Below are 24491 nucleotides of genomic sequence, written 5' to 3' on the forward strand. Positions count from 1 at the left end.
TCGTTTCGCCTACTTCCCATACAGGTTGTCTATGACCCCAAATGAGCCTAGATTATTTTTAATCTCATGTCTGTTCTGTTTCCATGCGTATTCTCTGGGAAACAGTACAATTAAATTCGAGAACCGTTAATTCTTATTCAACAATGTTTCCACATCACTAAAATATTGGCAAGGCTTTGTAAGATTGAAAGTTATTTTAAAATATCCTTGCGCAAATTAGGGGATCCATATGTAACAAATAGATAAATGTGAATAATCTCACTCAGTTCATTCTCTTGAAACTATGTGATAATCAATTGTGAAAAATAGGGGATTTTGAGTTTCAAATGGTGAGCATTAATTGAAATTACCCATGAAAAATATTCGCTTATGTGATAACGGTGAAGAAATAGCAACAGAGAAAATATCAAAGATTAGAAAAAATATCATTTTGAGTTTCAAATGCAGTAGTTATTAATATAAACGAACTACAAATATTCGCTTATCAGATATTGGCTAGATAGAACAGATTAGAAAAGAATTAGTTCTAGGAAAAAATTACAGTTAGATATCTCAAATGGAGGGGGGAGCAGAGACAAGAGTGGTGTCTTTTTACAAAATTAAATTTAGATATCTCCGAGGGAGATGAATTCAAAAAAATGGTTTGGGTGAGGGCTTAATATCTCACAGAGATAAGTTTATGCTGGGATTGAAAAGGACTGAAAAATGAATAAATAGAAAGGTAGGAAAAAACGCTTACATTTGCATATCCCGGCTGCACTTGGGCACCCGAAGGACCAGGTAGTGCATGCTGGAGGGTGGACGGGGCGATGTCGCTATGTTCTTGTGCGACTGGGCCGGTTATTTCACGATCTTGCATCGCTTCGGCAGGGTTCACCATATTATAAGAAGCCGTCCACTCTCTCTTTAACTTAAACCCAGGCTGCATTGGGGCTGGCACTGATGGGGCTGTATTGTCATCTCTGGTTTTCTTAGCGGGTGGCGGCGCCATACATTCTTCATAATTGGTCTTAAAAAAAAGAGAAAAAATTAGTATCAAAATAATTTGCCCCCTTTTCACAGAAAGAAAGTTAGTACCCTCATCCATATAATTTTGTTTAGTTTATCACTAAGAAAGCACAACGTAAAAAATTTCGTGAAATATACTAATTGCATCCTTTTTTTGAATCTGAGAATTACAGCTCACTGAGCCGTTCAAAGGCCGGCCTAGTTTATATATTTATCACACCCCCAGAAAAACAGCCCACGGACAATAACCCCCACGGAAAATATCCCTGAGACAAGACATGGAAAAATATCCCCCTTCCTCCACCGAAAGATATGATAAAAATGCTATTCAATTTACGCATAATAAAGCAATGTATCTTTTTCTTAAACTCACCCCCCTTACTTTTCACGCGAAGAAACAGTTTGTTTTCACCTTACAATGATGGAGATAGACTTGAGGCATGGTCCCCTCCCCTTTTCGCCAATGTCCTAAATATATTATTAGATCGTAATCTGAAAATAACGAGATTTCACTGGTTCTCCAAAAAGAGATTGTATATGCCTGCGCTTAATAAATTGCAATTGTCTGCATGAGACCGTTTTAATTTGACAGGAGAAAAACATCCCATTTTGATCTGAGAAACCTTTTACAGGAAGTGCTTTAAAAAAGGGTGACTGCTAATTTTAACCACGCACTGGAGTCTTGTGTCAAATCAGAGCGGCATTTACATTAAAAATTGACAGAAGTCAGTAGACACTAAATCACAATAGAGAAAATTCAAACTTTAACGAAAAGAAAATTATTTCTTTTTGCGAGAATTTGATTGTAAAACAATGGGGGATGGGGTTAGGGTAAAAAGAATATATTTTATGTTATTCTAGTGAGTATAAAGATTGTAAAGTGATGTTTCTATTGTATGTGGGGGGGGGGGTTGGGGTAAAGGAATAGATGTACGTTTTAGCTGAATATACTAGACGATGTCCAAATAGAATTCGTTTGAAAAAAAAAAAAATGTACTTCCATGGTAAATTGAAGGTGCCACGGGTTTTAATTCATCAATATTATCCATTATTGCTTACACAGCGTCAAAATACTTTCTGATAATTTAATCACATTGCATGCCCGTTATATACGAAATCTCAAGGGTGAATTGTTATGTAACGGGGAAATCATGTGTAAGCAGGCCTCTGATTGGCTGAGAAGGAGGATGTATCCGACTCGCTGATTGGCTGAGAAGGAAACATGTGATCTAACTGTTTCCGGGAAAGTCATAACATTTGGCTCGAGAGCAACAACAACAAATACTATTTCTGGACACCATGACATTCGCCTCGAGCATGTACATGACCAAAACAACAACACATACTATTTCTGGGACACCATGACATTCGCGATCGATTATGCAATCAAGTTCTCGGAAATTCACTTCCCCCTCGAGTCCTAGATCAATGACATTGCTCCCGTTAGAATTCAATGCGCATGTGCAACCTTCGCCCCGGAGCTATTACACATAGAAACATCAAATAAATCGACCTTGGAAAAAGAGGTCATTGACCCCATTACGTAATCTTTCTCCCTAGGGACTCTATGACCATATTTGGACCATAAACCACGTGGTGATCGTGGGAGTTTTAAAAAAAGTGTCCGGATCGGGATTCGAAGGGGTGGTGTAATCGTCGGAGTATAAGATAGCTCTCTACTCCCATCATCAAACCAAAAAACCCGACAGTTTGATTAATTAAAAAAATAATAAAGAAACTAGAGAACTCATCACCCATACTTCTCGTAAAACCGAAAACAATGGCCTTTCAGCAACCTTCAGAACTCCCTTGGGTTTGATTCTTGTGCTGTATTCTGTGGCAAAGTATTCCAGTCACTAGGGCTAACATGACCCACAGAAAACTGTGATCCTGTAGTAACTACTCTCGAATTTATAAACTGACTTGAACTACTTGTATTATTTTATTTTGTTTTTTATTTATTTATTTATTAACCGTCAAAAAAAGGTACAAAAGACGGAGTATCACTAAAAGAGAAAAAACACACACACAAAATAAATTACAACACATTACACATAATCGAACAAATTACAAAGACGAGAAACAAAAACTCACTTATACACTGCACTGCAGGTAATTATGCTTAGGCCTACCTGCAGTGCAGGTAATTATGCTTGTGAACACTTGAAACCGGTAAAAAAAAGACCGCCGATGCACTTGCGCAACAAATTATTTTGGTATTTAAACATAAATAGAGCATTATAAAATTTCACCAGACCAAAAATGGGCAATATCTTAAGTTCAACATACCTGGAATTCACCGAAGAACGTTTATCTACACCCGTCAGCACTCTAACCACTTTATTTTGTAGCACTCGCAATGGATGAAGATGAACTGCGAACACAGAAGGTCATACTAGATGCGTATGCATAAGAGAGGAATATTGTGTCCCTTAGGATATTATCTGGGAAAATATGCTTAAGTTTTCTTATCACTCCGATGTTATGAGGAATCTTGGCAGAAATTGGGAGTCCAGGATTCAAGAAGTTGAAGCACTCGTTCAGTACAGCTCCAAGAAACTCCACTGATTTAGCACATATGATGATATTTCCCTTAACTGTATCTGCGAAATCCAAGGATAATAATTTGGTTTTACTATATATAACCAAGGAGTTTCTCTTGTGGTTCAACTTCAGCTTATTCAGTCTTATTCATCAGTCAGCTTATTTAATGTCCGAATTCAACCAGCTAGCTTTGCTTATTCAATTTCACGGATCAGCGATGCAACGCTGATGAAAATGTGGCCTAAAGACCGCATGATTTCGAAACAATCAAAAGTAAATTCGTTGAAAATCATGGTTTTCAGGTATCAATAGGCCACAATGGCTCGGGGGGGGGGGCAAAATATTTTCATCTGAGACCTTTGGTGCTTAAATGAAATAAAGAGAAAGGGTTCCACGGAGAAAAAAGACTTAGACTTAAGAATTATCTGTTCCTTTTACTCTGAAAAGCTGACATAGCAACAATGGCTAAATATAACAATAGGTAAAAGGTGTGGTTATTTGACTTCCTTTTTGACATACCCAAGGGCTTGACACTTTCCATCACCTGGTGTAAATCTCGAAGCACCATTTTCGCAGCGCATTTCCGACGTGTGTGGCACAGTCAACAATCCCTTTGACAAAATCTTAATTAGCAATATGATTGTCTTACGAAGATACTTCATACAAGTAAACGGTACTTGTCGGTTATTTGAAACACACCCAAAAAGTGAAGTTAGGTTAATCCTAACAAAAATAACACAACACGATGATAAAATATTACTTTAGAAACAAAATTATGGAAACCTAACCCTACTCCTACCGCTAATGTGCAAATATATAGCCCAAATTCTACAAGTCCAATGCATTTTATCATCCATCGCTTGTTTTTGTAGCTGTGAAACCGGTTTCCTGAGATGTAACCTAAGCCTAATGCTTGAACGTGTTTCTAATAACCGACAAGTACCATGTAAATCAATAGAGTTGAAGCACACTTTTAAAAACGGAAGCACAATACCTACTTTTCTGGTAGCCTACACATAATTAAGAATTCGTGCATATTTATAGCCACCCACATATGATTTTCAATTTTGTTCTTATGACTAGCGTTTTTAACAAGTAAACATAAGAAACAACATTTTTTTGGTGGTTTCGAGCAGGTTCATTGATAGTTCAGCAAATAATGACACCATCTTTTTTAATGACTTTTAAGCTCTTTTTTTTTGTTCGAAAATATCATCGGATAAAAAGGAGTCGAAACGTTATTTTCATTATTATGTAGAAATACGAAATATACGAAACGTATATCATTATTATGTAGTATTTTTATTTACTTTTTCTCGAGGACGAAGCAGCAATCAGTCAACGGCCGGAGATTGACTTTTATTTGTTCTCAAGAATACTATAAAAAATTTCAAGAAAATATAAAGTATTTGATGTTAAGATGAAAGCGAAACTTGTTTGGGCAGTAATAGCAAAACTTGTTGGGAAAATAATTTGTTTTTATATGAGACATAAATATGTTGGGAAAACCATTGAAATACCAAGGGCGGTGAAATGAAATTTGGCTTTATGAACTGGTTAAGTGGAAAGTTACACTCATGTATACATTGTCAAAAATTAGGGATGGTCCTGGATTTAATTTTTTATGAGAAAGACTTGAAAATCAATTAAAATTAGTCACTTAAATTAAAAATAAAACTTTATTTAAACAGACTGAATTTTAATGAAAAAGAATATGCAGCTACATATTTTTTGGTAGTTGTGAGCGTCAAATTTAAATAATGGAAACGTGGGTGTAAATTCAGCAAGAAATAAGCTTAAAACATATGATATCAAAAGCTTAAGAAGATTTAGGTCTCTTTTGAAGGTATAGTTGTGTTTTGAATAGATATATTGTTTGATGTTTGAGTTTTTATGGCCGAAATGGTTGTCAAATTTAACTATTTGGGGTACTTGTTTAGTAGCCGGGCAACACGCGAGAAGAACCGCATCGAAATCTCAAAGATGCTATTGATAAACAGGTTTCCGCTGCCTAGTGAGGTATTGCTCACTCTGTGAAAAACATTTAAACTTTATTTTTTTGGGGTTAAAGGGGCAAAAAAAGGTAGGTTAGGTTACGTATTTAATATATGCAGAGCTTTACCCCCCCCCTAATAAGCAAATATATAGTCCAATTTTTTTTCTAAACTATTATATTTTTATCCTACTTTGTTTTATTTTATTAGCATTAACCAAACTTCACTTCTCGCGTGTTGCTTGGATATTAAACAAGTACCCTATTTAGTTTCGGGTATTTATTTTTACAGTTCAAAAGGGCAGTACTGACGAAAATATGGCACTCTCTTAAAAATATGCCGGTCGTTTTACAGACTCTTTAGGTAGTGAAGTGGTGTCTATTAAAATTAAAAACCTCCATTTGGATCTGTACTGCTTTTTAGGTATACAATGACCACAAGGCTGTGATGGCTAGGATACGTTCTGCGGATGACAGATGCCAAAGATTGTCCTTTTTGGACAACCATCTAGGGCTACACGAAAAGCAAGCCCCTAGGCGGGGTGGGAGGAGGTCGTAAGGAAGGATTTGAGAGAACTTTGAACTTCTTAAGAGGGTGCAAAAATGGAAAACTTTGAATAGATTGGGGTGGAGGAAGAGCGTGCATTGCCGTGTTGGCCACATGTGGCGCGATGCTGCTGTGTATTGTTAGGAATAATTGTAGTAAACTATGATATATTTTATGCTCAATACTTTCGCTATACTTATTATAATTTATTTGTATGTATATAAGATTCTAAATTTTATATTTATTCTATTTATATTTGTTTATATTTATTATACTTATATGTTTATTATATTTATCATAGTTTATATGTATTTAATCTATTTATTATAATTTGTATGTAATTTATACATAAGTAATAATTTTTAATAACTCATAAGACCTCATAAGCACCCAAACATTTCACAAAACTCGTCAGTAGTTGAATTACATGGACTACCAAATTTAGCTGCCAATAAGATACGAAATTTTTCACTTTTCATGTTTTGGGTTTCTTGCATTTCATGTTTCTGATCTACTCTACTTTTTAGATTGCGCCAAAAATAAGCGATTAAACATTTGTTTGAACGTCAAAGTGAAAGCTATCACAATCCAATGGGCATATAACATCATTTTTATTAGATTAACGCGTAATAATAGCACTTTGCATGTAAATGCGCATTTACAATGCGTCAGTCAGCACCGTCGTGCTGTATGGAGCGGAGACGTGGCCAGCTGCAAAATCTATCCTCAGTGCCGTCGATGTCGCTCAGACGAAACATCTCTGAAGAATCGAAAGACTTCACTGGACTGACTTCGTTAGCAACCAGACTCTCCTGCCACGTACCGCTCAAACTCCTTTCTCGACGCAGATCGCCCAGCTTACTATTCGGTGGTACCGCCATCTCATTTGCAGATCCCGTGAAGCCCCAGTGTAGGTTGCATTCGACTTTGACCCCAATTGACCCGTATGTAAGTGAATCAGGGAAAGCCCAACAGCAAGGTGAAAAGACAACGCCGATGATTTCCTCACCAAGCCCACATCCCGGTGGAAGAAGCTGCGAGCCTGGTAAGTCATAGTTCAACCTGGAGGCGCCTAGTCTCATCGTTCTCTGCGCCGAACCCTCGGCAGGAGCCTTAAGTCTAAGTCTATGTCCGCCGCAGGGGCTCTCTGGGTCATGCCACCCCGGATGCATGATTTTTGGACATGCCAACTACTTGGAACAGTTTGACTATCTCAAAATTTTGATGGATATATTGGGGTGGGTGAGAAGGGACCGAGTAGCAAAAGGCACAAAAGGGAGCTGGTTGCACTCATATTAGTTTACAATCATTAAAAGGGCGCTATAACTTTATATTTACAATTAGTGAGCCCCCTCCTAAGTTTACAAGACCAATCTTTCCATGCGAAGTGGCCTGAAAAATACAAAGGAGACGTATGACTGTCTACTGTCCTCTGATTTACTTGTCACTGTTGTGTCTTCGCTAAGGTCCGTTTGATGGCTTAGTGGGCATGGTTGCCACCGTCAGTAGGATTTTACTAGATCTATGAAAAAGAAATCTAGTAAATTTAGAGGATCTAGTAAATTTCCCGAAATCTAGTAAAAAGTCATGATCTATAAGCACTCCATCTAAGCACTAAGCAATAAGCACTCCATCGCCTGAATTGCTTCGTGATTATCAGTTGCATTTGTTTTTCTTCGTTGATTATTTTATAATTTTTCAATATATCGGAATTTTATGACCTGAAGACCATTGATAAATTTAAAGCCGGCTTCACCAGCAGAATTTCCAGAATCTAAGATTCCAGGCTATTGTTTGACTTCTTGCATACACCGCATCTGAAGTATGAAGCCTATCCAGTAGTGCATCCAAATAATAAAAAAAAAGGATTTTTGAACTTATATGTTTCCGGAATTTTCAATCATACTATGAAAACGAAAGAAAAGAAAAGAGAAAAAAAAAGAAGAAAAAAAGGAAAAAAGATTATAAAAATCCTTTTGATTATCCTCCTATAGTAAAAATCGATGGTTGATGGTGCGCGCGCGCAAAAACTTTTTGTTGAGCATTTAGTAAAAACAGATGCGATTTAGTAAATTTTTCCTCTCTGATTTAGTAAATTCTTCAGTGGGTGTTAGTCCTACTTCTATTTGTGGTAATTGCTGTTTCTTTTATGTTTGACTTAGTTATTCGTTGTAATTTTCGAATGTTTGGGATTTCATTTATTCATCAATAGTGATTTCTGTTAATTTTGAGTTATTATTTTCCTCTATTATCACAAGTCGTTGGTTTAATGTAATTCTTTGCGTTCCTTTGAAAAACTTTTTTTTTTGAAAGAAGAATCTTTAAGTTAATAAATTTCCAAAAAGGTGACTTTTCTCCTCTTCAAACGCTGGAGTAGACACAAGCTCCGTATTAAACATGTTCTAATGCTAGGAAAATATATTTAGAGATTCTATTCAATGCTCCCAAATGCATAAAATGCCATTCATTACTCTACTGACAACTTGAATGCAATGAGTAAGTCTAGGTTCATTTTATACAATCAACATATTATAATCAATAAATTATTCAAGTACAGTGGTGATTGTAGTGGGGTTAATTGGGGAAGGGGTAGATGCGTCTTTGCCCCCTAGATTTTTTGCCCTCTCCACTAGATTAAAAATATCTTTTTGAGGTAGTTTCATGCTTTTTATGAAAAATGGCTTTTTTGTATATGTGTAAAAAAAAAACGTCAAATACTTACCCCTATATACTGGAAAATGGATCCCCCTTTCAAATTTTCGTGATTTGACAATACTGAGTAGTAAGGTACTACGAAAAATGTGGTTCAATACCGCTCTCTAGGGTTATGATGAAAGAAAGGTTGAGGTGGCTAGGGCACGTTGTGCGGATAAAGGATGCCAGATTGCCGAAGATTGTTCTTTTCCTCTTACCGTCTAGGGCTAAGCGGAAAGCAGGTCGTACTTGCCTGGGATGGGAGGACGTCATAAAGAAAAATTTAAATGAAATGGGAACTTCGTGGGAGGGTGCAAAAAGGGAGGCTTTGAATAAATTGGGATGGAGGCTTGGTGCTGCGGTGAGTTGTTAGTAGTAGTAGTAGTAGTAGTAGTAGAGTAGTAAGGTAAGCCAATGACATAAGGAAACATAGTAGATCGGATTTTGTATTATGTTGAGATACTGGCAATCTAAATGTTGAATGAATTCAAGGTAATTAAAAAATAAATTACCTGTCGTTAAAACATGTAACTTGATGATGCTACATCCCCAAGTAAATTAATTAAATTCAATACCTAGGTGAATTACTACAATTAATGCCAACAAGAGCATTATTTCTCAAAACAACTGATTTGCCTTTTTTTTCATATTAATTTTGATTACTTTTTGGATTTGGTTTGCTTATACTTTACGATAGATATATATATATTTCTCACAAAAGCCCCATGGGCCATGGATATTTCAAATACAACAAAACACATAAAGAATAATAAGTTCAAACACTTTTGAAAATAACACTACGATAGAAAACCCTCCCTATGTCTCATCCCCACACTCACAAAATTTCCCAAATTTCCAATACCCACTTTGCAACTACTTCCTATTTTATTTTCTAAACAACTTCTATACATGACATCCCTCCCAAAAATTTCCCTTTTAAGTATCTTTAGTTCTTCACAATAACACATAAAATGTTCTAAATCTTCAGACTATCCGCACACCGGACAAGAGAAGGGACCACTCCGTACCTTAACCCTCCCTAAATGCTTTCTTCCCCCCCCCCCCCCCAAGCGGCATAAAATTCCCCCTTACTGATAAGACATATTTTAAAGTATCCTTTTGGAGCCCAAATTCTAGATATATTTCTTCTCCCCAGGCTTTTTTAATGTTTTTATCTATTCCCATATTTACCTGAAGTAACAAAGTTTAATATCTTAATTCTGCTACTGTTCAAATTTGGTGGAATTTTTATGTTTGATTTTTTTTTTTTTTATTTAGTTTTCCCTGTTAAAAATCTTTTTTTTTTATTATCTATTATTCATTTTATCCTTTTTACTTCATTCCTTTTGTTTCTGTTTTTGTTTTTCTTGTACTCATCTCAGCTAAAGACGCTTTGTTTAATAGACGTAAAATATTCGTGCTATTTTCCCTTTTCTTGATGTTTTCTGCGGTTATAGTGCCGTTGCTTTGCTAGAAATTCGATACGATTGCTCCTGAAAAAAAAGAACAGACTCATAAGTGCTCCCCATGTTAAAATATGACTTCCATTTCGTTCTATGTGGAGGACTGTAAAGTTCTAGCTTAGGGTTTTTGATAAAAGTGATTTCAAAGGCTTGTACTATTTTTCGATTCGCCGTCATTTTGAAGAAACTTCAGGGTCATTATCGGAATTCGCATAAATTTCTTCTCTTATTTACAAATCACTGCTCAGTTTAACGTGAATGACGATTACTATATACAAAACATTGCTTTCAAAATACATGGAAAATATGTCACCACTGACATTTTCTTCAAAAACTCGTTTTTTAGATTTCGGCTACTATGAACTGGGATTGCTCTTTAGCTGCAACTACTATTGCTTAATTGGGCTTCAGATTTTTTTTTAGGTTGAAGAAAAAAGGTGCACTTTACCAGTCGATTTATTGGGGGAACAACCGCAAAAAGGATTCTTAACTCAAAACCCTGAATAAGCTGCAGAAGATGCGTTATCATATGAGAAGGCTGGTTTTTGCTGTGATTCCATTCAAACATCTAATCCTAATTAACCTGCTTTAGGCCAATGGGGTTAAAATAGCTTTCCCTTTTATTTTCAGATACTTGATCATTCTCTTATTCCGATGAAATTCGAAAATCAGATTTGAAACTAGTATCAAGAAACATGAAATACCAGAAATATAGGAACTCTAAACTCGTTGTTTTTGTTCAGTACACTTAATCATATTTATTTTTGTTTGGTTCGATGTATTTTCTAGGATCTGACTTATTTTTAGTTTAGTTTTTTTTCTGTTTTTTTTTCTTTCGTATTTTTTATTACTTGTCGTATCTGTGATGCAGGTTAAATATTCAAAACTTTAATGAGGAATTAAAGTTGGATGAAAAAAGTTGAATGAAAAAAAATATGAAAAAAATATTGTCGCTCCCTGGACTCATCATATGTCTGATCATACCTGGACACCGCGATTTTCTAATATTTTTCTTTTGTTGTTTCAAAAGTACCAAGAAGGGCGGCCCCATATATCCGTTAGTTTTGCCACGTTTACTTCGTCTTTAGTTATTTCTGTACGCCAGTGGTTATGAACTATTTTGGAGGGGGGCCTTGAGACTTGCTGGGAGGTTCGTTACGCGTTCAAGCAATCAACCTAAGATGCCTCAATAGATTTCACTTCTTCTTCACTAATTTTTTGTATTTTACAGTAAAAAAAGCTTGCTTCGTTTTAAATGCATCGTCCCAGCCGGGAAATATTGATAACTTTGGGGGCTCTCACCATTCGGTCTGCGGGTCGTCATGCTTGGAAGTAATCAACCCTAATATACCACTAAAAATTTGACTTCGGAACAACTTATTTATCTATCTTATTAAAAGAGCTATGATTGTGTATTTCTTCTTTTTTTCTCGAAAACGGCACAACACTTTTTTTTTTTTTTTTTTTTATTTTTTTGGAAAGTGACATACTACCATTTTTTGGTGTAAAAAAAAAAAGATCTAGATAGGTGACTACTTTGGAAAAATTCGCTTAAGGGCTTATTTTCTGGAAAAAAAAAATCATATGAATGGCGTCACAAATACCCAGATGTTTAGTACTCCAGCAGATCTACTTTCTACAGATAATAAGATAAATAAAATTTTGGCTATTTTGTGAAAGCGATGCTAAAATTATTTTCACCGAGGGAAACTTGGTCCCCTGGCACCGTATTTTATAGTAGCAAAATGTTCTTTAGTGGTCCCTTTTAACTGGTTGATATTGTCCACTTTTGGGGGCCTCATAACTTCCTCGGCCCGATTTCACACTTTCCAGTAATCAACCTAAAATACCACAGTAGGGTTTATTCATGAGCGGTTCATTTATTGCAGGCTTAGCTGTAGTAGGAGGTTTACCACATAAGTGGTTTTGGCCAGCCGATCGATCTTTGGGGGGTCTCGCAACTTCATCGGCTGGGCATCACGCTCGCAACAAATACACCGGTGATGCCATAAAGTTCCTTGTTAAGTATTTTTTTTTACGACTTGCAAACTCAGGAAAACAAATTATGACTTTTGTGCGAATTTCGTGTTTTAAATTAGAACTCAAATAAACTGTAGTGTTAAGGCTTTGTTTAAGACGGACCGTGAAAATGCTTCGTTTTCCTAGAAAAATTACGACTGTAACCTTATTCTCAAGTAGGCAAAAAATGCTTAGTCGTCACTTTTTTAACGGGTAAAATACGTCGTTCTTAGGGATATACACATTTAAAGAAAATGTTGGATCAAACAATAAATAGGCCTAGCAATATGAAAAAATACCGCCCATGCATAAAAAATATCAATCAACCCTCATGAAACCCCTCTCCAAATTTCTATCTTTTATTAGATCATTCAATAATCTCCTATACATACAACTCTGCTTTCATATGTTTTGAAGGTTTGTTCCCCTGATATATTACCCTCCCCCCTCCCCAAAAAACAACTCTGGGCTGTATTAATATGACTGAATAACGATGCGTCCATCAGAAACTCACGTTTATAATCGAAGAAAAAAACAAACATAACATTTGAGATACATCTTGCACTTTTTTAAGTTTGTACACGTTTCTGTGCTCGTTTACAACATGAGCACAGTGCTCATTTACATGAGATCAGCGTACCTTTTTCTCCTTTTAAAAATATGTGGAATGGGAAGAAAAACTTTACAGAAAGCAAAGCAAAGATACTTGACACACTTTCAATTTTTTTCAAATTTGTACACGTTTGAATGCTGACTTTAATTATAAAACAATGTGGAAAGGGAAAATTGGCAGAAAGCGAAGATATTTGAGATTAAGTTTCCAATTTTGCTATTTTAAACACGTTTGGATGCTCATTTTGAAGATGGTTGATGGTCAGCCATCCGTATATACTCCCCTAATAGCAGGCCAAGGAGCCTTTGGGGGGACTAGCTCAGTGTATTATTGTATGTGTATTGATAATGAATAAAATATTATCCTATGCCCGTCCTTTAAGGTTGTCGTGTGGGCTCTTTCTTCGTAATAGTGCAGATGTGCCATCTGTATGCACTGCTGTTTTTTATGTCTACTTACTTCTATGGCTTTTTAGGTTTTTTTGGTTTGAACACCCCAGAATATCCAGGAAATCTTGGGTTACACGATCAGATCCGTGTATTGCAGTGGGTGAAAGAAAATATTGCAAGATTTGGCGGTGATCCTAGTCGGGTAACGCTTATTGGACATGGGGCTGGAGCTGCCTCCGTCACAGTGCACATGGTTTCGCCAAGGTCTCAAGGTTTGATCTATATTTTTTTTCAAATTTTTTGGAAGAATCAAGTAATTTAAGTGCTTTTTTGCACGCGAAGAGCTAAAACCTATCATTTTACAGTATTCTAGGGTGATATCTAAGTAAATTTGTCAGTTTAATTTTATTTTTTTTGGTATTTTGAGAAATTCCAAATTTTAAAAATAAATAAAAATCAAAATGGGTCGTTGGGATGTTTTTTCTTTTTCTATTATGTAAGATTTAAGAGTTTAGTACGTCGTAACTACTTTTTCCGGATCGTAATGCATATGAATTTATTTCTATTTTTTTTTCGAACATGGAGGTCAATAACTCGGCTCGAGGCTTTACTATTTCTTGGGTATGGCATCTGTTTGGGTTTTCCTTAGCCAAAACATTTTTTTAATCCATGCAGCAAAACGACATGATGTCTGCTCGTGGATGTCCGCCCAGCTATTTTTTCGGTGTCTTTTTCTTAAAAATTAGTCCATATTGTAATCTAAATTTATTATCAAATTAGTAATTTAATTTCGAATAAGTATTCTTTCTATATTTCCCTTAAATCGCTAGACTTTAGCCCTTTGACAGTTGTCTCTCGTAGACAAAAAACAGACTGTACTGTTGTGTGAAAGGTTGTGAAACCTGTTTTAATCTATAACAAGGTTGCGAAAGTGTTGTTTTTGGCCTTATTTCGACATTTTTGGGGGGACTGGCACTTTTCCCACAAAGGACCAAATTTTGTTACTTGGTGGCAAAATCACTCTTTTATTCTATCTTTTTAGGCTTTTCAATATAAGTGGCATTAGTTGCCATCACTTAGTGCTAGTACATAAGTGTGCTTATTCGTGCCCTCAATTCTGCCGAATAGTTGCAGCCCTAAAACGATCACAGTTTTTCCTGCAAATTTTTTTTATCCCGTTGCCTTTCTATTTATGAATATAGAGATGGGAGCAATTGCCACCTCCTCAGATTTTTTGTCCTTTCTAGACTTTGGAAATATTTTTCTGGGTATTTCTATTGAAGAATATTCCTTTTTGGTTCAAGAAACACAAAATTATTCCCCCTCCCCTTAGATTTCGAAAAACACAGCACTTCCCAACTTTTTTAGGAATAGACGTTCCTGAAGTCAGTATTTATTTTTAACACCTCTGATGATTAAGACTGGTGTATTTTAACTTTTTTTCAGCTTTTCATAATTAGTTTCTGGCCATCTTTCCGGATACAAGTCTATTTGTTTCTTTGCCATCAACAATGACGCTTCAATGCAAGGTCGTTGAAGAAGACGTATAAGATAAGCATCGTGAGACCCCTTATTTGGCATTGTATCATTTGATCAGTTTTTGTTTTACCGTCTACAATTTTAGGCGCCTGCTGCTTCATTTCTGTCGAAGAGCTAATATGAATTTAATATTTATGACATTTAATTATGGCTTATTAAGCATCGGGCGCTGTTCTGGCTACTTGAGCCAAAATTAGCTACGAGATCATGTCTTGGTTTCAATTCCAATTTGATTGCATTTAATTTTAGGCGGATTTAGCACGGATGTTTATCACTGATTAAATTTGCTACTTTGGTCTGCACTGTTGAAACGCTTGACTCATTGACACAAAGGAACTGAAATTTAAAAGAAAACTGAGGCTCCACTCATTGAGGCTAGTCTGGATCCCCCTCCCCTGACAGTTGATCCGCTCGTTTTGCAATTTCGGGCCTTCCTAAGGGGTGATAAATGTTTCCCCCTTACCCCCTTCCCTGACAGTTGATCCTAAGGGGTGATAAATATTTGGTTTACCCTACTCTTGCGCAGGTGAATAAGCAGTGAACGGTTGCCCATGTGACCCCTTCCTGGCTGCTCAAAATATTGCACCCAGACACATTTCATCTCCTTTCAAGTGTGGAGACTTTGTGTTCGCACTTTTGCTCCAAATTTTTGAATTCGTGGATTCATAGTCTCAAACTTTGGTTTTTCTATTCAGCACACTTATTCATATTTATTTATTTTTTCTTTGGTTCGATGTATTTTCTAGGATCTGACTTATTTTTAGTTTTTTTTTTTCTTTTTCTGGTTTTGTCTTTTTTTTTCTTATAAATTTTGTTCCTTCCGTATTTTTTATTGCTTGTCGTTTCTGTGATGCAGGTTAAATATTCAAAACTTTAATGAGGAAAAAGTTGAGGTCACTTTTTAGCAATATTCTAAGGGAATAGAAATTTGACCCGCATGAGACCACTCTTTAGCAAAATTCTGACCACTTCTTTGGAGATGAGAGCGGAGAAGAATCGAATATACGGACATGCAATTTTTTTGTGCTGGGTGTGCGAAGGTCTTTGAAATAAATTAGAAATGAGTGCCAGGTAAGGTTAAGCTACGTGCTCACAAGTGGTGTATGACGAGGAGCCCGCAATGCACGAGAGAAATTTGCCTCGCCGTTTGTGAAAGTTTGCCATGCGTGGTACCAAGAGGAATGGTGGCAAAAGTGTGCCATGAACGGGACAACGAAGGCCATTCTAAGAAGAAAGCCAAGGGCTGGACAGTGGTTGCCGATACGCGTCTCTACCAGCTAGCTCACTCTGGAGAAATACGTGAAAAATTTATAACTATTGTGGAAGAAAAGCAATCACTGTGTTTAAAATGTCTGTTTTTCTTTTTGTAGATAATAGAAGCTATTGTTTTTTAGTCACTGGACGGGATTGTAAAAAAAAAATGTCGGAGTAAAAGAAAAAAGACAAACATGCGAAACTGTAATAATAATGGTAAAAAGAAAGAAAACACAATACAAAGATTTATTTAAGATATGTTTGTGATGTATTTAACATGTGTTACATATATTTCTAATATACATATACATCTCATTTTATATATTTTCTGATATCTATGTGTTTATTTTATTTAATTACATATATTTTTATATTTTAGACCTATATGAACGTGCCATTATAATGTCAGGGAATGTGTTAGCGCCTTGGGCGACGTCTGACCAAGTAAAAGTAGCATCTGAATTTGTAGCGCAAATGTTGGGCTGTGACTTAGATACAAATGAAATGATGAAATGTCTGCAAGGCAAAAGCGTTAAAGAAATTGTTCTTGCCTTCGAACGCCATTATAAGGTGAGTCCTCTGCTTTAATATTTATCAAAAAGCTGCTTGAAAAGAGCGTATACGACTTTATGTCCCCGACTCTGACCATATTGACTTGTGTACTAGGTGTCTGATCCTGAGTTCGGCTATATGTTCCGCTATGCGTTAGTAAAGCTTCCAGAAGCGGAACCTGGAATATATTCAAATAATAGTTCAACCACATTAGGAAGACTTCTGGAAAATGGCACATGTGAGAGAGGACTGGCTGCTCTTTCTGGATGGTTGGGTGCCTCTGGGCCACAAGAGAAACGAGAGAACGACTGTTCAACCACATTAGGAAGACGTCTGGAAAGTGGCACATGTGAGAGAGGACTGGCTGCTCTTTCTGGATGGTTGGGTGCCTCTGGGCCACAAGAAAAACGAGAGAACGATTGTTCAACCACATTAGGAAGACGTCTGGAAAATGGCACATGTGAGAGAGGACTGGCTGCTCTTTCTGGATGGTTGGGTGCCTAGGGTGGCACAAGAGAAACAAAGGTTTTGAACTCTTACCCGTAGTTATCTTTTCGCTGAGCAGTTGTCAGCAACTTACACCATAAGAACTCCAAGTGCGTGCTTGGTTCATCCTCCCGACTTTTCCAAGTGACACTATTTTGAATTTGTTGCTGATGTTGTGGACTCTATTCATATTGAGCTGGGATTATCAATGGTCTCTACTTTATTCATTTAGCCTTAGCATCAGGCTATTGAACTGAGAAACGCTCACTACTTAAATAAATATTGCGGCTCGGGAGCTTTTCTTTGTTTTCATTGGCTTAAAAGTTTACACAGAAAACCAATTAGGTAGAAATTAATGCTTAGTTCTTTGTATTTGCTTACTATTTCGCATTGGAGAACCGGGGAACCAATCATGTTTTAAAGAGGCAAGGCTATTGGCTTCCTTTCTGGTATACGCTCAAGAAATGAGGATAATGGGTGACAAAATTGCGTCACAGACGTAAACCACTGAAATTAAACCCATTTATGTATATGTATATATATATATATATATATATATTATGGAAAGTTTAAACTTGATGAAAGAATGTCTGGAGAGCATGGTGAGTGATGATTGTTTCCTATGTGTGAAAGGTCGGGACGTTGTTTCAGGCTTGAACACAGAAATAAATTTTTATAATTGTTTAAGTTTTTGTTCATCTAGTGTGAATTACTCAAAATGAAATTTTTCAGTCTCTGTTGCTATAACCCTAACGTCTATAGAACAATAATCTTTTTATTATTGTTATTAATATTATAGAATGATTTTTTAAGGTTTGACCCACTTTCTGACACATAAGTTCGATAGCTAGATAGGGCGGGGGGGGGGGGTATAACCACCTCAAAGACGACACAAGCAACACATTTGATAACTAGGCAGAGGGGGGGGGGGTATAACCACCTCAAAGATGTGGCTCAAGGAGACTGGGTTCTCAAAACAAACATTCCTTTGGGGGGGGGGGGTATGGCTGTCTGAAAGACGTAGTTCAAGGTGACTGACCTCCAAGAGAAATATGCAAGTTTTTAATTGGGGTGATATAGCCACCTGAGAGACGAGGCTTAGACAGAGCCCACGTGCTAAAAACAGTTTTAATTTGGGAGGGGAATATGAGCACCTGAAAGATATGGTTCGAGATGCAGATTTTAAGTGGGAGGAGGGTGTGATCCCGCTAGGGACGTGGCTCAAGGAGACTGATCTCCCAAGAGAAAAATACAAAGTTTGAAATTCTTCATTGAAATATAGGTAAATTGAAATGCATGAAACACCATTGATGCAATTCATCGGTTTTTTTACGACTCGGAGATTAAAAATCTGGAATGGAAAAAACATCTACTAATTCAGTTCAGATATAGATAGCAATGGATTTGTTCTTTGGAAAAAAACAACTAAACTAATCAAGCTAGAAACGTGAGAATTTATGTGGAGTAATTTGGGAACCGTGACAATAGATAGGTTATAATAACAAAATGGCTATAAAAACTTTAGAAAAAAATCGAAAAATTTAATGTCATGACAATCCAAATGGATATAGAATCGGGCTTTTGGGACGTTTGAATGTCGGTCATCATAATTTATCTTGGATATGTGTATTTATTTTCAAGTGCAATGTTGATAACATTTTGACTTGTTTTTTATTTGAATATTAAAAAAAAATTATTCGAGTTTTATTTAATTTGTTTTGAAAAAAGTGAAAACGCTATTTAAAATGTCATTTTGGCGAAATGTTTGGTTGCCATCAAATTGATGAGTTATAGAATTTACTGTCGATTTTGATCAACAGCATCAAAGGCACATTTTCAGGTGATAACGGTATTGGCAGAAATTTTTCTACAAAGCAGTGGCGTAATTTCGTCAAAATCAGGGGGGGGCGCAAACTTGGAGCCCATTTTTTCCAAATCAAATGAAAATGACAGCGAAAACTGAAAAATAGCCATATAGTACCAACAAGGTAAAAAAATGTTAAAAAAACTGACCTGTTTCTGTGGGTGCTTGAAATAGGCAGGCTTATCATAGTTTTGACAAGATTTCTGAAGAAACTGAAATTTCAGCTGGAAGGGGGGCGAACTGTGGTCTGGAGGGTCAAACGAACGTTTGGGAGGGGTAGTTATCCCCTCTCCCAATAGAAAATTACGCCCCTGCTACATAGCTGCAAGCCTTATAAAAAAAATGTGTCATATTGGTAGGTTAAGTTGAATGAGGTTGAGTTAAACGAAGGCTCTGCTGCACGGCAACCTGATATGGATGGTTTTGTATGATAGAGAGTAGTAAGGAGGAATGGGATCAGGGTCAGCAAGGAGGAAGGGTCCTGGGGTGGCAGTGAGGTAGAGTGGTAGGGGGCGGATGTGTTCTGATGTATTACGTTAATGATATTGTTGAAAGAGTCTGGTTTGTTTTTGGCTGTTTTTTTTTTCTCGTTTTATTTTTTTATTATTCATTATTGAATTAAAGCCGAAGAAACTGGCTTGTATCAGTGCTGCTTGGTAGCAAAAAGGTCAATTTGTTGCATGAGTGTAGTGTTTGTAACCAGTAATTGTTTTTCTGTTTGTGGATAAAAGAACCTAGATCAAATTCGTAAATCATTCATTGACTTTTTGACGTTTTCCGGGAAAGTTAATTAATTAATCACTAATCTAAGTTAGTTTATTAATCACTTCTGTATTAAATCTTTGCTACCAACATCGTTTTCCAAATTTTTTTTGGGCGAGGTTTTCTCGGAAACCCTGCTGCGAACCAGAAAAATTATAACTTGAAATTTGTTCTGGAATAAGCTTTTCTATAAAAATGAAGATTTCAATTTATTTCAAGTTTTTTGAAAACACGAAGGGCGAAAATGTGTTGTAAAATTCACCAAAACTAAAAATCCTTTTAAAAAAACAAGCCTTTTCCCTTCAAATGCACTTAAAAGCAAAACATGATTATTTTCTCCCTATAATAAGAAAAATTAAAATCTAATGATTAAATGAATGGACTAAAGATTATAGATTAAATCAAAGATCGGACTAAATAAATAACTGAATTTTGGTTGAAATTTAATTGTTATTTTAGTGAAACTAAAGAAACTACAATTGAAATGAAATTTATTAAACTGAAAAAAAACTTTATTTATGAATGAAAAGACGAGCTATCCTCGACAAAACATCTTGAACTACTTACAAAATAGAAGTAATAACGAGTTCTGCGAAAAATTCGGTTCGATCCAACTCTTGTGCTATAATGGAAGAAATATTGAGATGGATAGGCAGGGGCGTATCCAGGATTTTTTAGGGGGAGGGGTTTTACAAAAGAATTTTTTTGTGTGGGGGGGGGGGTACTAAAAAAACCTTTAAAAAACAAATCAAAAAATAGTTTATGTTCACTTTTTGTTACGTTTTTACGAGTCGAACAAACATTTCGAGAAGGGGCGGGGTCAAAACCCATACCCCCCGCTCGATACAGCCTTGTTGGTAGGTCATATTTTACTAGTGAAACTTTATAGTTTGTCGGAATTCAATTTTTTTCTGGAGCCAAAGGCGTCCAAAAACGGGGTGGGAGCAGAACTTAAGAACGGATTTAGGGGCATATTCTTGGGATTGATTAAGTCATGAAGCTCAGAAGTATTTTAGGCAGAGGAGGAACGTGCACAGTTGTCATGGCTTGTCATGGTACCTGTCATCGCTTGGTGCTGTGGTGAGTTGTCAGAAGCAGTAGTTGTATCTAGATTTGATAAACTTAGCTCTTTGGTAAATTAGTTGTATTAGTATCTATCACTTCCGTTCAATATTTTCACTCGGGTATATATAATAAAAAAATAATAATATTTTGAGAAACCTGTAAAATTGTGGTGTGGCTGAGCTCTAAAAGAGAAAAAATGAAGAAAAGAGAACAAAAAATGGTACTCCTGTACAATCCTGAAGACAGTCGAGAAGTTTACTCAGTTGAATCAGCGAAAATTCTATATATAGCTGTCTATAGCTGTTTATAGCTGTCTGTATACGTAGACAATTAGCTTAGGTTTACTGAAATAAACTATGTTGTCGTTATTTTTTAAATAAATATTTAATATATAGAGTTTGTATTTTGGTTAGATTGTGTTAGGTTAGGCTAGGTTACTTTACCCCCACCCCTAATGTGCAAATATTATAGCCCAACTTATTCTATTATATAAACTAGAGTATTGCATTTTCATAATGTTTTGGTATATTTCATTATGATTAAGCTAACTTTACTTGATTACCAAAAAATAATGACAGTTCCGTATATAGGGACTACCTCTACTTTCTTTTGCTTAGATAATTCGTGTGCTATTTTCTTAGTCACCATTAGAGAAATGTTGGGTGATACTGCGTCCACCTCAAGTAATGAATGGTTGAAAGTTTTAAGTAAATCTTAAGTTTGAAAGTGATGCCCAACTGCCCGTTTTGCTTTTAATTTGTCGATGCTTAGGGTAAAATATAAACCCTGACTAAACTTAGTTTTAACCATCTAAGAGTTTTAGATTAACAAGGGAAATCCTAATTTGTAGTTCCTGCATTAAAAAAAATGCTTTTGTTGTATTTTCGTCCATAGTATATTTGGCACAGCTGTGATAATTTGTACCAAAACACTTCTATGTCGCCAAACAAAAGATTTATTACTATTGCGAAATCCAAGGGGTTTCCTACTCTCCGCCACTTGGTGTACGTATAGGAGTGCCACGCGTTGCGCGCTTCCACCCCGCATCACCCGCGCCCCCTGACATGCCATTGACGGATTAACAGATGTTCCAAGGGTCCATTCCAATCTAGTGTTCAAGCTACTATGTTTTATTCATTAACACACATTTTTAGCTAATTTGACCATCCAAAGTGGCTGTTTATTGACTTTGGTAATATGCAAAAAAAAAAAAAAAAAAAAAAAAAAAAAAAAAAAAAAAAAAAAATCATAGTAATTTTGACCAAGAGTAAAACAACTCATACACAGTAAAACTAGTAGTAGAAATGGCAGGCAGGCAATAGAAAATACTTTACCTCATAGTCATGGGCTTAATTTTCTATGAGTCAGGGGCGTGACTGGCCCCCCCCCCTACCCCAGTTCGCCACACAGCTGAAATTTAGCGTCTTCAAAAATCTTTTCAGAACTAAGACAAGGCCACACAATTCAAGCATCCACAGAAACAGAGTAGTTCTCTTCAGTATACCTTTGCCTTTATGGTAGTATATGTGTCATTTTTCATTTTATCATTTTCACTTGACTTGGGAAAATTGACTCCACCTTTGCTCTCCCCTCTCTCTTCCCCCGGAATTTGACGATATTACGCCCCTGCTCATAGCAGTGTGGCCAGATCGTGATCAAAAAAGTAAGCCGCAACCTTTGAAAAACAAGCCAAAAATAAGCAAGACAATTTTTTGCCCAAAATTGTACTATACTTTAATGGTTTCCAAGTTTTGAAAGCTATTTTATACAAATATTCACCACTAATCTGGCGCTTTGATCCGGCTGGGTATATCCACATTTCAATTCGTTCCCTGGTTTGCGGAAGTTCAGTTCCACTGTAGAGATTATTTTGAGGCTGCATTTAGTAGAATTGCGATAAACCGCTACCCCATGTGGAACTCTAGAGACTTTACAGAAATTCCCGCGCGCTATGTTCAGAAAATGCTCGACCATGCTTACTTTCCTGTCCAACAGTTCGGGGAAAATTATTGACAAGGACGTCCTCCAGCTCGATTTCCCCTGTGTTAGTTCAAGCACTCTCCGTGTGTGAACCGCGATTTCTGTATCCCATAATTTCACTGAGTCGGACCTCCGATTACTATAATGATACTCTGTGACCCAATGCAGCACAACTTACAATGCCTGCCCCAGGCCCTGGGGGGTAGTGAGAACACCTGAATTTTTGCTATCTGACTTTTGATCAATTTTTAACTTAAGGGCTATCTCAAAATATTTATTGGATGTATTTGTGGAAAAGGAGCCTGGGGGGGGGGGGCTAGTTGCCCTCCAATATCTTTTTACTCTTAAAAAACTGAACTAGAAATTTCAACTTCCAATAAAATGAGCCATATCTGAAGTTTTTACAAGCATCCCTTCAATAAGAGCCATATATTCCCCAGGGCGTAACTTACAACACCTGCCCCTGGGGGGCTGTGTTGACCCTGGAGTTTTTGTTATATGATCTTTGAACTATTTAAAAAAAAACTATCTCAACTTTCTTATCGGATGGGTTTGAGGAAAAAAGGGAGTGGAGGGGAGGGGGGGCTAGGTGCCCTCCAATCCCTTTTGACGCTTAAAACTGAACTATAACCTTCAATTTACAATTAAATGAGCCCTCTTTGAAGTGAATATGAGCATCCTTTCCATAAGACTCACATATGCCACTAGGGCACAACTTACAATGCCTGCCCTGGGGGGTTGTGTTGGCACCAGAATTTTTGTTATATGATCTTTGATCATTTTTATTGAATACATTTAAAAATTGTATTGGATGCATCATGAAAAAAAGAGGTTTGGGGGGGAGCTGTCTACCCTCCAAAATCTTTTGATGCTTAAAAATTGAACTAGAACTTTCAATTTCCAATCAAATGAGCCCTCTTTGAAGTTTATATGAGTATTCCTTCCATTAGGCCTAGGGCCCAAAACCTACCCCCCCCCCCCTGGGAAAAAATTCATACATCTTTCTCAATAGCAAATACTTTATATAAACAGTGGACAAATGTCATAACTTAAATACCTTTCTCCAGGGGTTTTGTGGGGTCAAGTTACACTTGTAGTTATGTTATTACGACTGATTAAATCTTTTAAAAATTAATATTGTCCTGGTTAATTTTTATTATAAGCCTACCCAGTAAGAGCAATCTGGAGGAGAGTATGGAGGAGTTGAAATCGAATTTACATGGGGATCAATCACCCCAGGGTTAAACTAGAATTCCCCCCTCAAAATAGCAACGAATTGAATCCCAAACTACAATTCATGATTTCAAACAGCTCTTAAGAAGGGAATTTAATGGATATGCCTAAGTTTATGCTGATTGATCTTTAAGTGAAGAGGGATGTGGAAGTGGTTGCTTTTTAAAAGAGCTCAGCCTATGCATTGTGAAAAAAAACAAGGCAGGGACCAGCACACTAACAGCTGAAGTAGCTGCAATCAACTTGTGATTAGAGACCCTAATTAAACTGAAACAGAGCAATTAACATATAGTAATTTTCTCTGACTCTAAATCTGCTCTCTATATCCTATGAAACACTAACTTTGAAACACTGGGCATAGGCCTACATCAAACCAAAGAAAACCTAAGCAGCCTTGGAAGATTAGGCTTTGTTACTAAATTTCAATATATACCTAGTCATCTAGGTAAAGAAGGAAATGAAAAAGCAGACAAGATAGAAAAGCGA

General features: G+C 36.5%; 1 protein-coding gene across 3 annotated transcripts in view; it reads left to right on the plus strand.

Annotated features, from left to right (window-relative positions):
- LOC148939636 (cholinesterase-like) overlaps positions 1 to 24491 on the plus strand; it is a 107301-nt gene that overhangs the window by 46177 nt on the left and 36633 nt on the right. For all 3 annotated transcript variants that reach the window (XM_089107175.1, XM_089107178.1, XM_089107176.1), the window contains 2 exons: positions 13357 to 13542; positions 16443 to 16633. In XM_089107175.1, coding sequence (XP_088963301.1) covers positions 13357 to 13542; positions 16443 to 16633 — 377 coding nt within the window. The remainder of the gene's footprint in view (positions 1 to 13356; positions 13543 to 16442; positions 16634 to 24491) is intronic.

This window comes from Artemia sp. Qi Xiang Cuo, chromosome 21, assembly GCF_049724085.1.
Source record: "Artemia sp. Qi Xiang Cuo chromosome 21, ASM4972408v1, whole genome shotgun sequence".
NCBI classification, from domain to species: Eukaryota; Metazoa; Arthropoda; class Branchiopoda; order Anostraca; family Artemiidae; genus Artemia; species Artemia sp. Qi Xiang Cuo.